At 44.9% G+C, this 17,815-nt stretch overlaps 1 protein-coding gene across 1 annotated transcript in view; it reads left to right on the forward strand.

Moving 5' to 3' along the window:
* The first annotated feature begins 3,585 nt into the window (after positions 1-3,585).
* The window catches only part of KCNMB4 (potassium calcium-activated channel subfamily M regulatory beta subunit 4), a 30,391-nt gene continuing 16,161 nt past the window's right edge, over positions 3,586-17,815 (forward strand). The window contains exon 1 of the mRNA XM_006121564.4: positions 3,586-5,162. Within this exon, the coding sequence (XP_006121626.2) occupies positions 4,824-5,162 (339 nt within the window). The 5' untranslated portion in view covers positions 3,586-4,823. The remainder of the gene's footprint in view (positions 5,163-17,815) is intronic.

The following is a 17,815-nucleotide window of genomic DNA, read 5'->3' on the forward strand; positions in this document are numbered from 1 at the left end:
CATCTCCTTGAGTGGTAATAGCTAAATTAGAACCTATTTGTATGCATAATTGGGATTATTTTTTCCATTGTGCATTACTTTGCATGTATCAACACGGAATTTCATCTGCCATTTTATTGTCTAATCATCCAGTTTTCTGAGAACCCTTTTTAACTTGCAGGCAGCTTTGGACTTACTAAATTTTTCAAGATAGTAATCTTCAAACTCTGCCCCTTCATTATTAACCTCACCCTCTTTCCAGATCATTTGAGTATTTTAAACAAGCATTGATCCCAGTACAGATTCTTGGGGAACCCTACTATTTACAGTTCTCATTGAAAATTAATCATTTATTCATTCCCTTTCTTTTTCTATATTTTAACCAGTTATAGATCCTTCAGAACACCTTCCCTCTTATCCCATGACTACTTATTTTGCTTAAGAGCCTTTTGCTTGGAATTTATTAAAGGCTTTCTGAATGATCAGGTACACTGTATCCTTTGGCTCACCCTTGTCCATATGCTTGTTGACACCCTCAAAAGAATGCTATTAGACTGATGAGGTACAACTTCCCTTTCCAAAAGCCACATTAATGCTTCCCAACATATGTTCATTTATATATCTTTTTATTTTTACTATAATTTCAACCAATTTGCCAGATATTGAAGTTAGGCTTCCTGGCTTGTAATTGACAGAATTGCCCATGAAGCCTTTTTTTAAAATTGGCATGAATTTAGCTACCTTCTAGTCACTCACTACAGAGGTTGATTTAAATGATAGGTTACATGCCACAATTAGCAATTTCATATCTGAGTTCCTTCAGAACTTTTGATTGGGAACACCATCTGGTTCTGGGGACTTATTACTATTTAATTTATTGGTTTATTCTAAAACCATCTCTATTCATAAGTGAATCTGGAACATTTCTTCAGATGTCATCTGCTAAGAATGATTCAGGGGTGGGACTCTCCTTTACATTTTCTTCTGTGAAGATCAATGTTAAGAATTAATTTAACTTCTTTGCAAAGATTTTGTCTTCCTTGTGTGCTCTTTTAGTACCTTCACCCCCAATGGCCTCAGTGAGCATGTCAAGAGACATTCATAACATTTCACACATGCACTTTACAATGCATAACTAGTGTGATGTCAGCTTTCATATTTCACCTTACATGACGTATTTTGTATAGATACGATAGTAGTGTGTATGGTAGGAAATGTGCTTAGGGCACACCTCCATCATAGAGATTTGTCATGAATGCTACTTCCTCACTTCAAGAGCATCCATTCCTAGATTTTTGCAGTAATCACCCCTGTTCTTCCTATTCAACATTGATATTTAATCCCCTAGAAGCTTGTATGTACTCCTGTATATTGCTGGTACTGATGATATAACTTCACAGCAGGCAGCACCTATTAGTCAATACTGCCAGTAACACTCAAATTAGCAAAATCCAGGCAAAGAGGTGTTAATGGAAAGAGGAATGTGGTTTTAAGTATTGGTCTTAACATTTACCTTCTTCAGAGGTATCTGTCCTCTACTCACCAGTGTGGATGGACTCTTGGAAGTTCCGAAGGATCCTCATTTGCGCCAGTACTGAGAAATGCCTTTCAATACCTGTAGCCAGACACAATACCGTCCATTCTCTGCTATGTACCTGACCACAATAGTTCGCACATTTGTTACTTCCAAGCTCAACTACTACACTAAACTCTATGGAGTTTAAAGTGAAGTCCATGAATAAACGAGCAAGACAGGCTCATGAACACACTTCACCTGATGTCTTGGATGCCACACTGACTCTATTAGCAGGCTATATGTAACAGATGGAGTTTTAGTGGAGTTGGACCCCTCTAGGGCAGGCTACTTCTCTCTCTGGTGATAACATACCACAAAGTGACTGCGCTTAGAATGAAATTTGCATAGGTATCCCATTACTGCTCTTTTTCTTGGTCTGCATGCACCTATAACCACTCAGAACACTTTTTTCCAACCAGTCATTTAAAATACTGTACAAGAGCAGAATTTGACACTGGAAGACCAGGTGCCAGCTCTTGCCAAGGCCCCTTGGCTTCACTTATCACTGATGAAGGCGCAGCTGCAAATCACTCTGGCTCAACTGTGTGTTAGCAGTGATAAAATAGGTATTAGATGTATAGTCATGTGTTTGGACTTTCTGAAATGTTTGTGTAAGCTGCTGCATGAATTAATTTCCCATGTTTTATAAAGTAATTACATGTTTTGCTCCGTAATTCGAAGTCTTTGCTATGAAACTAGACCCCCCCCCCCCAGTCCTCCAGTCAGCAGAGAAGTAATACTATGTGTGAAATACTAGTTTATCACAAGAAGGGTCATCTCCTGCCCTGGTCTTGTCACAGTTTGACTTGGAGAAAGGGACTAAAAACCCTTGTCAAAATTTTTTTTTCTGTATAGGCTGGACTTCAGGGACAGAGCAAGACTGCTAAGCCCTCACCTTCCTCCTGCACCCCAATCCCTGCCCAGAGTCCCAACCCAGACCCAAACTCCCTCCTGGAATCTGTAAACCCTCCCACATTCCTAAACCCTCATCCCTGGCCTAACCCAGAGCTTTAGCCCTGGAGCCTTTCCTCAATGAGGGTGGGAGAAGAACGCAAGCAATAGAGGAGGCAAGGAATGGGTAGGATTTAGGCCTCTGAGAAGGAGCAGGATGGGGTGGATCATGAAAAAATTGTAAATCAAAATGGGGTTTCTTGAATTGCTAAAGTTTTAGAATTGCTGTTGCAAATAAGATTTTTCCTAGGTTAAACTTTTAGTTAGTTTATTATACAGTTGGTCACAGGCCTTGTGTGGTGAGAGCTAGGGTGACTGACTGTTCCTTTGAGATTGGGAATAATCTGAATAGTGTTTGGTGTAAAGGACCATTAACCACCAAATTAACCACCATCTGGGGTGCCCAGAGGGACTATCTGTGACTCCAAGAAAGACTGTTATAGTGGTTGAGGAGTTCATACTTGATATTGGGGGGTCTCATAATTTAAGTCTAGAACACACCGCCAGCTGGAGGTCTCTGCTCTGCTTCTTGGCACATTCAGTTGTGAGTAACTGTGGGCAGCTTAACACAGAGAATAGGATCTAGAACAGTGTTTCTCAAATGCAGCCACCAGGGCCCTTTCTTGGAGCTACAGTCTCCTGGGCTGGGGGAAGGGAAGGAGACAAAATAGAGGCTTTCCCTTTCTTGTTGATCCTGGATACACTGCCTTAGTTGTTGCTGGGGCCACCATCAGGGGTTAGAAACAGCTGGGGCACAATGGGGGACTAGCAGTCAATAGGTGGGTTTCTCATCTTACCAGGGGCAGTGGAGGCTCAGGCTTTGGGACTTCCACTCAGTGTTGAGAGAATGACAAGCCCTGGCCATGGGGATTGGGACTTCAATCTCGCTGCATGGTGGCAGGCCCTAGGTCCTGGCCAAAAGACTTCAGGTTGAAGTCTTCCTTTCCCACCCCCCCACCCCCGCTTGCTACCTTCCCTGGGCCCCTATCCAGGGCTTAAGTTATGGCAGGGCTGACTAGGTCTACTGTGATAAGTGACACCTGTATGGTTGCTGTGACAGGAGCTTTAGGAAAACCAGACTTAGTAGCTACCAATATAGAAATGGCAATGAGCTGGCCATGTATATGTTTGTTTATTTTCCTAAAGCTAATTGTCTCCGCGAGGAAAATGGGTGCGTATTTCTTTCCTCAGCGGGGGTAGGTCCTTCGCCTTGCCAATCAGCGCAGCACCGCGGGACTGAGGGTGGGAGGAGAGTGTGATCCTTTCACCCCAGTAAGGGGCTGCTCTCGGCACAGGCCAGGTACCAAAGCGCGTTGCTTGTCGCTGTGCTGCTGCCCCCCCCCCCCTCAGCTTTTCCCGACGTGGGAGCGCTAGAGCTCAACCCCCTCAGCAGCCTCTGGCGGCCGGGTGGGGCTACGCCTCTGGCCGCCTTCTGTGCTGCAGCGAGATGAGGGGTCAGCAGCGATAGAGCCCGCTTGCCCGGCCGTGCTTTGGCGCGAGAGGATCGAGCCGCTCCCAGGCAAACCCAGCCGCCGCTCGCTTTTCCCGCTTGTAGCTCCGGGCGGGCCCCGCAGCCTGGCTCCCCTCAGCTCCGGGCTGGGCAGCAGGGACGCCGCGGCGGGAGCGCTCCGCGCACACGTAGTGCCGCCGCCGGGGCTGGGAGCCTAGTGGCCCAGCCCAGCCCTGAGTGAAACCCGCGCCTCGGCTCCTGCGGGCGGGGTGCTGGCGCGGCAACCCCACGTGCGGCGCGGATCCCCTCTCCCCGGGTGGGGCTGGCGGCCCCCGCTCAGGGTCTCCCTCGGATGGCGTTAATCCGGAGCAGTAATCAGGCGCTTCCTGGAGCAGTCAGCCGGGGGCAGATAATCCCGGGCCAAGCTGTGCCGAGAGGGGATTGCCTCGCTCGGGGGCTGGATCAGCCGGCGGCCGCGGCTCAGCGAGGTCACTTCTTAGCGGGCGGGCAAGGCTCCCAGCCATGAGGGGCTGCTGGGGCGCTGCCGCTAAGCAGCTTAGATCCCGGCAGATGTTGCCAGCTCCCACCACTGGCGGAGGGAGAGCCCGAGAGGCCCGGGAAACACCTCTAGCTCGGCGGGAAGAGGAGGGGGCTTGCCCTGGTGACTGGCACCCGCCGCCTTGCACGATGAGGGGGGCGTGAAAGGTTGCACGGCGGCATCTCGCCACAGCAGGCGCGCTCCGGACCCCGGCTGAGGAGCTTGGCAGCTGGAGTGGAGGGAGTTTGTCTCTGATCGCCCCTCTCCGCCTCCTCTCACACCCTCTGCTGCTCTGCCCGGGGCAGCACTCACAGGAGCTCTAGCGGGAGATGGCGAAAATCAGGGTGTCTTACGAGTACACAGAAGCCGAAGACAAAAGCATCCGGCTCGGCTTGTTCCTGATCGTCTCCGGCATCGTGTCGCTCTTCATCCTGGGCTTCTGCTGGCTCAACCCCGCTTTGCAGGATTTGCAAGGAAAAGCTGCCAACTGCACGGTGCTCTCGGTGCAGCAGATCGGGGAGATGTTTGAATGCACTTTCACGTGCGGCGCGGATTGCAAGGGCACCTCGCTCTACCCCTGCCTCCAGATCTACGTCAACAACTCGGAGTCGAACTCCAGGGCGCTGCTGCTGCACCAGGACGAGCACCAGCTCATCACCAACCCCAAGGTAAACTTGTGCCAGGGAGAAAAGGGCAGGGGGAGCCCCCAGAGCACGTGTGTCGTCGCGGAGACCGAGACGCCAGCTCGTGCTTTGGGGCTTGTCTCTGAATCCTGGGGATCGGGGCCTCCGGGGGGAGGGGGAACTCACTGATACTGGATCTAATGGCCCGAATAGCAGAAAGCTGATCAGCCCCTCGCATCCTTCTGTCCCTCTTGCTCCGGCTGCGCAGCCTGTTGCTAGCGCCCCGCGTTGCCGCCGGCTGTCAGCATCTAACCCAGACGCTCCAACTTTTGGGGCCTCTGCTTCCCGCCCGCCTCCCGTGGCACGGCAAAGTTTTAGCTCCCGAGTTAACTTCTCCCATGGATAACTTCGTCACCCGCTCTCTGGCCGCTCCTCCTCCCCGCTCCGGCCTCGGACGGAGCTGCTCACGGGCTGGTTGAAAAACAGTTGGATCTAACGAGAAGAGGAGCCTGGAGTTTTCCCCTTTAATGTTAATCGTCCTCCCCGTAAAAGAGCCAATACTTGATGGGAGCTTGGAGCCGCGGAGTCCATCAGGGCTGCGGAAATCTGCCCCCTAAGCTCCGCACTTGTAGCTGAGACCCGATTTGCCGGGACGCGGCCAGAGAGAAACACCATTGACAACGGATTGCGACCTCCCCTCGGTGTCATTTACCCCCTTGCTGCTTGGAGAGAGAGGAGCGGGGGTCCTGGGAGGAGGAGCGCCCGAAACTGCCAAAGAATCGCACGTAGTCAGCTGACTTTGTGTTTCTTCGCGGTTATTTGCAGATACTGATGTTTAAATCCGAGCTTCTTCCTTCCAACCTGGCTGCTCCGTGTTGTTCACTCTTCCCCATTCTAGGGAAACGCATGGAAAGTCACAAATCCAGCAGCAATATGACTCCACTTAGAGAGAGCTAAGTCGGAAAAGAAGTCTATCCTCCCTAAAAGTACTTCAGCCACCAGAGAAAAATGATGTGGAAGGCATGACCCGTATTCATTCCTTTTAACACGTCTGGTAGATTCCACTTTTGAAACTCCTTTAAACCAGCCAAACAAAAAACTTTCTCCGGGGATATGAGGTGTTTTTTGTGAAATATGATCCCTGCCTTTCTAGTTTACTTAAGCTAGTAAAGGAGTTGAGCACTTTAAGTTGGCACAAAGTTACTACAGTATAAGCAAGTGGAAGGAAGGGTAAAAAAAACCCTACAGCTATTGCAGCAAGGTAAGCATTGAATGTGTATTTATGCTATGAGAATTACTACCCCTTCGTATATTTGTCGTGCTACAAAAGCAAACACTAATCTTCATGCTTTTGCTTTAGAGGTTTTTGTCTCTTAATTTGGCTCCTATTTGAAAGTTCCTGATTTAGATTAGTTGGCAGGCTATTGTAGGGTGTGATTCATAGCTATGTCTCAAAGCAGCAAGTCTCCAAAACCTTGTACATAAAAATACCATTGTAGAGGAAGAGGGCGTGCCAGAGATTCAAGGGTGATATAGCTGCAAGCATAGATGAATGAGTAGTAGGATACACAACACTGAGCAAGGAAGTTAAATTTAAAATGTAGAACGTTTTAGAAGAGAAACAAAGGTGGCACATGAAGAGTTAAGGTGACAAGTACATAAAGAGGAATGAATGAAGTCTGCCTACTCCACTCCTTGAAAGTCTACATTGTCAGTTACCAAAAAAGAACAAAAAATCACTTCAGTGCTAACAAAAGATTTTAGATCCTGGATTTAGCTATATATCAAGGGAAATGCAAGTAATCTCAACAAAAGTCTGGGAAATGTCACATCCATGAGTGTGAAATTAGGAAGCTCTGTGTGTATTCTTTCAACATTTCTCTTCATTATGTGGCTTAAATTCAGAGTTTTGTGATATGTGCAAGCTGGGATACTTTCGGCAATGAGCTTGTTTGTCTCTTTCGTCTCTTGGTGCAAACTCAAGAAGTCATGCTTGACTATTCTTATTAAGCAATAGGGAAGAGATTAGACTGAAGACATTAGACTGACCACTCCATAGAGGACATCTACTAGTGTGCTCAACAATTCTTCAAAGAAGGAAGCAACAGATTTGCAATATCTGGAAACGCCATTGATGAGCCAAAGAGAAAATAATGAGGCACTCTGGAAGTCCAATCCTAGTGAGATAAATAGAAGAGAACATAAACACTGTCAAATCAAGTGTAAAAATGCAATAAGAAAAGCGAAAAAAGATTTTGAGGAACAGCTAGCCAAAAACTCAAAAAGAAATAAAATGTTTTTTAAGTACATTAGAAGCAGGAAGCCTGCTAAAAAACCTGTGGGTCCCCTAGATGATTGAGCTATAAAAGGAGCAATCAAGGACGATAAAGCCTTTGCGGAGAAACTAAATGATTTCTTTGCTTCAGTCTTCACGGCTGAGGACATTGGGGAGATTCCTGAATCTGCACCGTCCTTTGTGGGTGATGAATCTGAGGAACTGTCCTGGATTGAAGTGTCATTAGAGGAGGTTTTGGAACAGATAGAAAAATGTAATGTTAACAAATCTCCGGGACCGGATGGCATTCATCCAAGGGTTCTAAAAGAACTCAAATGGGAAATTGCTGAGCTATTATCTGTGGTTTGTATCCTATCCTTTAAATCGGCTTCCGTACCTAATGACTGGAAGGTAGCCAACGTGACACCAATATTTAAAAAGGGCTCTAGAGGTGATCCTGGCAATTACAGACCGGTAAGTCTAACTTCAGTACCGGGCAAATTAGTCGAAACAATAGTAAAGAATAAAATTGTGAAGCATGTAGAAGAACATAATTTGTTGGACAAAAGTCAACATGGCTTCTGTAAAGGGAAATCCTGTTTTACTAATCTGTTAGAGTTCTTTGAAGGGGTTAACAAACATGCGGACAAGGGGGATCCAGTAGATATAGTATACGGTACTTGGATTTTCAGAAAGCCTTTGACAAGGTCCCTCACCCAAGGCTCTTGTGTAAATTACATGGCCATGGGATAAGAGGGAAGGTCCTTTCTTGGATTGAGAACTGGTTAAAAGACAGGAAACAAAGGGTAGGAATAAATGGTAAATTTTCAGATTGGAGAGGGGTAACTAGTGGTGTACCCCAAGAATCAGTCCTGGGACCAGTCCTTTTCAACTTATTCATAAATGATCTGGCGAAAGGGGTAAGCAGTGAGGTAGTAAAGTTTGCAGATGATACAAAACTGTTTAGGATAGTCAAGACAGAAGCAGACTGTGAGGGACTCCAAGAAGATCTCACCAAACTGAGTGATTGGGCAACAAAATGGCAAATGAAATGTAATGTGGATAAGTGTAAAGTAATGCACATCGGGAGAAATAACCCCAACTATACGTACAGTATGATGGGGGCTAATTTGGCTACAATAAATCAGGAAAGAGATCTTGGAGTTATCGTGGACAGTTCTCTGAAAACTTCCACGCAGTGTGCAGCGGCGGTCAAAAAGGCAAATAGGATGCTAGGAATTATTAGGAAAGGGATAGAAAATAGGACCCAGAATATCTTACTGCCCCTATATAAAACTATGGTACGCCCACATCTTGAATACTGTGTACTGATGTGGTCTCCTCACCTCAAAAAAGATATTTTGGCCTTGGAAAGGGTTCAGAAAAGGGCAACTAAAATGATTAGGGGTTTGGAACGGGTCCCATATGAGGGGAGGTTAAAGAGACTGGGATTTTCAGTTTAGAAAAGAGGAGACTGAGGGGGGATATGATAGAGGTCTATAAAATCATGAGTGGTGTGGAGAGGGCCAATAAAGAAAAGTTATTTATTAGTTCCCTAAATAGAAGAACTAGAGGACACCAAATGAAATTAATGGGGAGCAGGTTTAAAACTAATAAAAGAAAGTTCTTCTTCACACAGCATGCAGTCAACCTGTGGAACTCCTTGCCAGAGGAGGCTGTGAAGGCTAGGACTATAACAGAGTTTAAAGAGAAGCTAGATAATTTCATGGAGGTTAGGTCCATAAAAGGCTATTAGCCAGGGGATAAAATGGAGTCCTTGGCCTCTGTCTGTCAGAGGCTGGAGAGGGATGGCAGGAGACAAATCACTTGATCATTGTCTTCGGTCCACCCTCTCTGGGGCACCTGGTGCTGGCCACTGTCGGTAGATAGGATACTGGGCTAGATGGACCTTTGGTCTGACTCAGTACGGCCGTTCTTATGTTCTTATTTCTTTATGACAAATGAGTATCTTCATTTTCTCAATGCTAAATTAGTTGCAGACAGAAGCTTTTAGGAAGTACCCTGAATGAAAGTTACAATAAATTATGCATAGAAGATTGAGGAGGATAAAGTTCTGCAAGCTTTATTACATTTGTACTGCCAGTGTACTATTCTGGTAACTCCATTTAGGGATCAAAAGTTATGATTTGAATTAACTGAACATTAATAGAATTCAAGTTTATTTTTCAATAATAGTCTCTGCATAGGCTAGGAAAACTCTCTGAAGCCACAATATTCATTTTAGAAATGGTTACACACTGTTACTTGGCAGAAATGTGTGTTTTCCTAACATTGTTATTGATCAAAGTGTGTGTTTGAGGGAGGAAGATTATAAAACTTCTAAAGCACCTACTTGGATTCTTTCATCTTCTAGATGGAGTCTAGGATGTCAGCAGGGTAGTACTCAGTACTGCTGTATTGGTGCAGCTAATCAGAAAATAGGAAATGAACTAAAACAGTTTTCCTGGACATCTATTACCTTTTTTACTGGCTAATGATTTTTAGGCAATTTTTGCTTGTATATTCATAAATAACTTGAGTTTTTATGTCAAATTAGAACAAAAAACGAGTGTCTGCTATGCCTAACATCACAATTATTATTGCTCTTATGTATTTATTATTGCTCATATGTATTTTTTTTTAAGTACCCAAAGTGCAAGGTACTTTACAGAACTGAATTATTAGCATCTTACCTCAAAAAGTGTAAGGTCTTATTTAAGACAGCAGAAACTATTGTTTCTGAGCAAGCATTCCTCTGTCCTGTTTGTATTCTAAATACTGCAGCAGAGAACAAAGAGTTTGAAACAAACTCTTTCAAATATATAGTAGATTAATAATTTGCATTCAGTCGATCTGTCCATCTGAGAGTCTGTTTAAGAACTTCTAAACTATGACCACTAAATTTGGTATGCAACTTCCTCTTATAACTTAAAGCTAGTTCAGGGTTTGGTTCTGTCAGGACAGTGAGATGTGCCTGGAATCCAGTTGTTTCTCATCAAATAGAAGTGGAGAACTCTGATAGCAGGGACAGTTATCCTTCAGAATGACCAGAGGAGGCAGCAAGCATCGCAGCCCCAGAAAGTAGCTGCCAGCGGGCCGACCCAGGAAAGCAGCTTTCTGCTGCTTCCACTCCTTACCCTTGCTCCTGCTTACCCAGCCCTGAGCCCCCCAGACCTCCCAAATCTCTGCTCTGACCTTCACCCCCACATCTCAACCCCCTGCCTTGAGCCGTTCTTCACCCCCAGCCCTGATTCCTCCACACCTTCAGCCTCCTGCCCTGAGTCCCTCACATTCTTAAGCCCCTGCTCTGACTCCCACACCACTCACAGCTTTAGCCCCCTGCGGTGAAATACTCAAGCAATGCTAGCTAACTCTTCTAGTGTTTAATATTTCACTCTTTTAAATGTAGTGTAAACTAAAAGGTTGAGTTACTGTGCTGGCAAAACTGGGAAGGAAGTTTGTTTGAAAAGTGATTTGGCATTGGCCCTTACATTTTTTGCAGCCTTTTACAACAGCGTTTCTTAATATGTCAACTTTCCAGCATTCTGATTGTCCAGAATAAATTTTGTTCAGTATTGTATAGTCACAAAGGGAAATAGTGCCTGAAAGCCTGAAAACCTGACAGAATTAGTTTGCTGAAAATGAGAATTTGAAGTGCAGATAAGGGCTTCAGTAAAACTTGTGATATGGCTCAGAACAAAAGAGTAAACTAGGATCGCAGTAGGGATGCTACAAGGGTGAACTACTTCAGTGGATAAAGAGCTTGAGAGAGAGAATTTCCAAAGCTACCCAGCAAAACAATTTTCTTTGTCTTTATTTAATACATGGAAATGGAAAATGTAATTAGATCAATGGAGTGTTGTGAATGTTAATCCATGTTCATTCAGAACATGCAAGATGAAAGACCGAAGTATTAATCATTCTAGGACAATGATGGAGGGAAGTAACTTGGAGGAGGGCATTAGAAGGCATGTTCAGTGCTGGGTGGGTTTTTTTTTGTGCCCTTAAAAAAGAAACGTAGTAAGGTCATCTTATTTTTTCCTCAAGGCCAAACTTAGGGTCAAGGAGAAAGAGTGGGGGAGAGGACACATGTCAGTACCAAGGCAATAAAATCAAATAGGAATTGTATGAAGGAGAGGAAAGTAAGTAGTTCATTGCTATAGGCTTGATCCTGTACCCATTAAAGTCAATGCTAAAATTCCCATTGACTTCAACGGGGCAGGATGACATCCTGTATCATGGAGTGAGACATTAAACCATAAGCTTTTCATAGCCTTGCTATTCTGGTTTATAGACCAAGGCATTTTGTTTAGAGTAGACATTGATGTAAATCATTTGGCAAGAAAAAAAGATGTACCACGTATACCTCAACTGTTAGAACCGTCCTAAATGCAGTTCTCTTTAGCAAGAATGATAGAAGTCAGTAGAATGGTGAATATTGGATTTTTTGTTTCACTGACAGTTCTGAAAAATAAAAACAGTTTCCAGTCAAATTGAAAGCATTTTTTTTTAAATTGTGGTGAATCATACATTTGAAAGAAAATTATAGTGTGGGTTGAGCAACATGCTTTTGGATTTTGAACAATATTTAATGTTTTTAATACAAACAATTTCTAGATAAAGTAATTTTGAGTAATAAAACTAAACATTTCATTTTGAAACAGTTGACATAAAATGTTCCTGGGGTCAGGACAAGTGGGAATTTTTTCAAATTTACTTTTACCAAAACAGTGCAGCAAAATCAGCATGCATGTGAAATGTGTGAATGTTACCAAATCTGCTTTTTCATACAAAAAGTTTAAGTTGAAAACTTTCACCCAGCTCTGACAGTAATATTAAGAGCAAAAGAAGGATCTAAGGAAAGCCCCTGAATTATATTACATTGCAGAACACTGACCGTGCTCAAGCATCCACAGAGGACAGCATTTTCCAGGCCCTTTTACTTGAAATACTTTTTGGATATTACCCATTAGATGAGCAGCCCACCAAAAGGTAAAAAAGGTTTGATACAAAGCCCCAATAAGCCGAGTCAGCTTTCATATTGCAGCTACTGTTGAGATCAGCAGAGATGCCTCAACTGGAGCTCTCATTTTAAATGAGAGAAAGCTGTCTGTCGGTGTTCTTGCTTTTGGAATTTTCTCCATTTCCTCCCCCAATTACTCTCTCAGTCCACTGATTTGTTAACCTGCAAGTACTCCTTTTTCCCTCTGCTCTCCCAGGCTGTTGAGAAGGGCATTGGTTGAGGCGGGTTGTTGCTTGGCAATAGGGATATAAAATGTTAACTCGTAAGCCTCACCCTTAATGGTTCCACTTAACTGGTAGGGGCTGGAGCAGCTCCCTACTTGCCCAGGCAGAGGGGTGCTCCAGCCCTGCCGGGCCCACCAGAGCAACCCCTCCTGTGGCAGGCCTGCCCTCCCCCCCCCCCACTGCAGGTTACATGCTGGCTCCCTCGGAGCAGGGCTAGCATGAGCTGCCAGCTACCAGCCTCACTCCCCAGGGGCTGGCTGCAGAGCCTGCAGTGTAGCCACTTCCCCAGGAATGGGGCCATGGGGAGGCTTTGCTGCGGGATCTGCAGTATAAAGCTTATTTAAGTTTTATGTAAGCTTTATGCTGCAGAGCCCACAGCGCATGTCACTGCACATGTAACTCGCAGTGTTCTAAGATTTTCCATCAATGAACAGAACAAGTTTTGTCTTGTGCACCAATATTGAGGTCATGAGTGCTTGTTTGGATGTGTGCCACCATGCCATGCCAGGATCTGGGCCTAGAGTTGGAAAAAATCTGGTAGATTTGTGGTGTCCAACCTGGGATCTGGGAAACACTTCATGATTGTCCATGCAATTAATATTTTGCAAATCAGGCATGAGGGGATTGGATGCTGGGAGTGGGAGGGAGATGAAACCTGGACAGAAACTCTCTATTGTGAAGAGCTCTGCAAGAAGGAAAGACTGCAGAACCCTGGGGGGTGTCCACTGCTAACCCAACCAATGCTGAGTAGGGATGCTAGCGAATAGACATTTAAACAATTAATTGATAAGACTGGGCTTATCGGATAATCCAAATGACTACGTGCACTTCCTCCCCCTTGCTCCCTCTGTATCAGAGGCAATGGGGCGGGGGGGGGGCAGGCATAAAATAGTGCCAATGGGGAGCTGGCTGTCATTGAGCCACCTTCCCCTTCCTCCCCTCCCACCTCTACTTCCCTCAGAGGCAGCAGGGGGAGCCGGTGGGAGCTAGTGGTTGGGAGGAGAGAGCTTAAAAGCCAGCTTCCCATGAGCACCGGCTCTGTGGAGCTGCCTGCCCCCCCTCGCTTCCCACACACTGCTGCCTCTGATACAGAGGCAGCAGCATCAGGTGGGGGAGGGCTGTGTGTGGGGAGCTCGGTGACAGACTGCTGCCACAGACAGGTTGTTCCTGCTCCATCCTGCTGCCTCTGTATCAGAGGCAGCAGTGGATGGTGGCAGGCAGGAGCTGGTCTGTGTGGGGAGCTGATTTTTTTTTAAACTGGCTACTGCCTGCCACCCTGCACTGCTTCCTCTGATACAGTGGTAGCAGTGTGAGTGGCAGGATGCTTCCCAGGAGTGGGTCCAGGAGCTGGGAGCACGCTGGCTGCCCGCCTACCCTGGGGAGTATTTTAGTAACCATGTAACCACTAAAAATTGTTGCGGCTACACAATTTCTAAAATAACCGATATCTCACATCCCTAATGCTGCGTATCATTCTGTGTGTCTCTCAGTGGCTCTGACCTCAGCTTGTGTTCTCATATCCTCTTGGATCAGGGAATAGGATGTGGGCTGGGCAAATGGACTTCATGCAATACCAGCCTTAAATCTCTGCTGCTGGGTTTGTGCGTGAGCAGAAACCATTTCCCTTTGATTTTCATGTTTGTACAACATTTCTCAAACCTGTCAGAAAATAAGGGATTTCATCTGATAATCAGCTCTTCTCTGGCCAAAGCACTTGTGCCAAATGCACCAATATGGCAAGATTGTTTTAAAGGAGCAGCTTGTCATTTTGAGATAGAAATATCTTAATTACCTAGTGGGAGTTCATCAGGACTTGGAGTCATGCTAATTCTCCCCCCTTCTCTATACCTCCTGTCCCTCTGGTGCCCTGTTATCTATTGTCCCAGGAGCACCCACACCTCAGTCCTGGCTCCAGCAGCTGCCACGCAGCCCTGCCCTGCTAGCAGCAGGGCAGCCACCACATGGTCCTGGCTCCAGCTCCCAGATTACAGAAGAAAGCTGTCCAGCTCAGCCCTTACTCCACCACAAAGTCCACCACCACTCGTTAATCTTTTCCCACGGATAGGACCTAAGTAGTGCAGGGTTGCAGGCACGCTGCTGTGCGGCTCTGTTAATGAGGTTGACGGGACTTAATTCTTTCTGTGCACCTGTGCAAGTGCGCCCCCTTGGAGGAACTATGGTTATACAGTTATATTTTTAACTGCATTTTTACATCCCTGCTGGGAAACCCATCATTTGGTTGGTGATTTTTAGTTTATGAGGACAGACCGGCAGGGCATTGTATGATCACCTATACATGTAGTTTAGAAACTTGAAGAAACAAATATACACCTACATATTGCTGTTACATGTTTTTGAATAACAGTGTCATCAGTTTTTCTTGACAATTGTATTCCGTCTTTAGCTTCCTTAGTCTCTTATTGTAGCATATTGGCTGCTGCTGATTGAATTTAATTTATGATGTGACATATGTATGTAAGTTGCATTGAAAGGGAATCATCATACAGTTGCACAATCCTAGATTCATTTTGATTCTTACAAGATTAGGCAGCTGGGTCAGAGTAAATACAAAAATATGAATGTGAAATACGGTATGGGATTACAGCAATTTAAATGTGTGTTTTCAGTGTGCCTGATTTGTGGATGATGGATTTTTTAGATTAAATCAGTTAAAACAATTTATTGTTAACCTTCTTTTAGTTGCTTCAGTAGCAGTAACCATTTTTGTGCCAGAGTTTAACAGCTTGGAGCATTGGAAACTTTCCATAAAAAGTAAAAGTACAAAAAATATCACGTCTTATACCTTCTGTCCCATTACCCAAGCAAAATGGATTAACTACAGAGCCAGGATCTAATACCAGTTATGCTGTTGCTTATCCCAAACGCTCTGAATTTATTGCTAATACATATAGTGCAGAGTGCCAAAAAGTATATTTGGTTGTGTAAATTTACAATGGAATATGTCATCTAGCAGCTAAAAAAGAAAGTGACATCTGCCTCCTTACTCGTTTGTTTAGATTTTTTTCTCTTTATGCCTGCATGTGAGCGTGATGCAAAAAATAACTTGCCTGATTTATACTTGTTTTAGAAGAGACGTATGTGAATGAATACGTGTGTGTATCTATAACTATATAAAATATAAAAGTCTCAGAGGGGTAGCCATGTTAGTCTGCAGCTTTAAAAAAATGAATAGTCCTGTAGCACCGTAGAGACTAACAAAAATATGTATATAGCATCATGAGCTTTTATGGGCAAAATTCACTTCCTCAGATGAGAGACTAGTGGGTTTTGCTCATGAAAGCTCCTGATACTCTGTCTCTATTTTTGTTAGTCTCTAAGGTGCTACAGGACTACAGTTTTTTAATATTAAATGTAATTGGGTAGATCCTTCCTTGCCATGAATGTGGGGGGTGCTGTGAGTTGCTGAGAAGAAGATGAGAAAAACTTACCTCGTCCATATGATGGCTGGATAGAACTGCTCAGGGAGCTCAAGGATAGCTTACTACTTATTGCCCCATGGGTATGTCTAGACTACAGGCTTTTGTCGACAGAGGCTTTGTTGACAGATACTGTCAACAAAGCTTCTGTCAACAAAGAGCATCTAGACTGCATCCAGTTCTGTCGACAAAACAAGCTGCTTTGTCGACATGAGAGTGTAGATGCAAAGGACAGTGTAGATGCAATAACGCCTTCTGTCGACAGAACTCTGTCGACAAAAGGCATTATTCCTCATATAATGAGGTTTACCGCCGTCGACAGAACTCGGTGGTAGTGTAGACGCAGGTATAGTTTTGTCAACAAAAGTGGACTTTTGTCGACAAAACCCTGTAGTCTAGACACACCCTATGTGTATAGTATCAGAGGGGTAGCCGTGTTAGTCTGAATCTGCAAAAGCGGCGAGGAGTCCTGTGGCACCTTATAGACTAACTGAAGCATAAGCTTTCATGGGCAAAGACCCACTTCGTCAAATGCATGCCTATGTGTATAATGTTCCAGAAGGGAGTCAGGTAAAGGGTTAGCCTTAGCATGTGACCATGGGGCAGGTCACTTCACCTCTCCACCTGCCTTGACCGTTTAGAGTAGGGATGGTTCAGTGATCAGTGTGTTAGCTGGGGAATTTAGAGATGTGAGTTCAGTTCTTGCTCTGTAACAGACTCCCCTGTCTGGTCCTAAGCAAGTTGCTTGGTTTCTACCCTTCTATTCTCCAGTTGTAAAATGCAGATAATAACACTTTCCTAGCTCGCAGAGTAGTGGGAAGGATAAATATATTAAAGGTTGTGAAGGGCTCGGATAACATGATGAGTCCATGCAAACATGTAAAATGTATAGATATGTGTGGCTTTGAAATCCATCTAATTCTTGGACATTAGTCCTATCTGTGTATTATACTTTTACATAGATTGTACAAGAACCCAAAACATATTTAAACAAACTAATGCTTGCCCACTATCTTATAGATAGACAAATTGAACAGAAAAATAAAGTGATATGTCTAACTCTATATAGTAAATTGGTAGCAAAGTCAGGATTAGAAACTAGGGTCTCCTGATTCCTAGCCATGGGCTCATTCCTGTCAACCACACAGTGCCCAACTCTCAAAGGTGCTGAGCAATCACAGGTCCCACTGATTTCAGTTGCAATTGTGCTTGATTGGCACTTAAGTAAACCAGGGTATGTCTACACTACCCCGCTAGTTCGAACTAGCGGGGTAATGTATGCATACCGCACTTGCTAATGAAGCCCAGGATTTGAATTTCCCGGGCTTCATTAGCATAAGCGGGGAGCCGCCATTTTTAAATCCCCGCTGCTTCGAACCCCGTGTAGCGCGGCTACACGGGGCTCGAACTAGGTAGTTCGGACTAGGGTCCTATTCCGAACTACCGTTACTCCTCGTGAAACGAGGTGTACCGGTAGTTCGGAATAGGCACCCTAGTCCGAACTACCTAGTTCGAGCCCCGTGTAGCCGCGCTACACGGGGTTCGAAGCAGCAGGGATTTAAAAATGGCGGCTCCCCGCTTATGCTAATGAAGCCCGGGAAATTCAAATCCCGGGCTTCATTAGCAAGTGCGGTATGCATACATTACCCCGCTAGTTCGAACTAGCGGGGTAGTGTAGACATACCCCCAGTGCTTAGGGCTGTCAAAAGACAGAACTATGTAGCACTTTAAAGACTAGC

This window comes from Pelodiscus sinensis, chromosome 1 (genome assembly GCF_049634645.1).
Source record: "Pelodiscus sinensis isolate JC-2024 chromosome 1, ASM4963464v1, whole genome shotgun sequence".
NCBI classification, from domain to species: Eukaryota; Metazoa; Chordata; order Testudines; family Trionychidae; genus Pelodiscus; species Pelodiscus sinensis.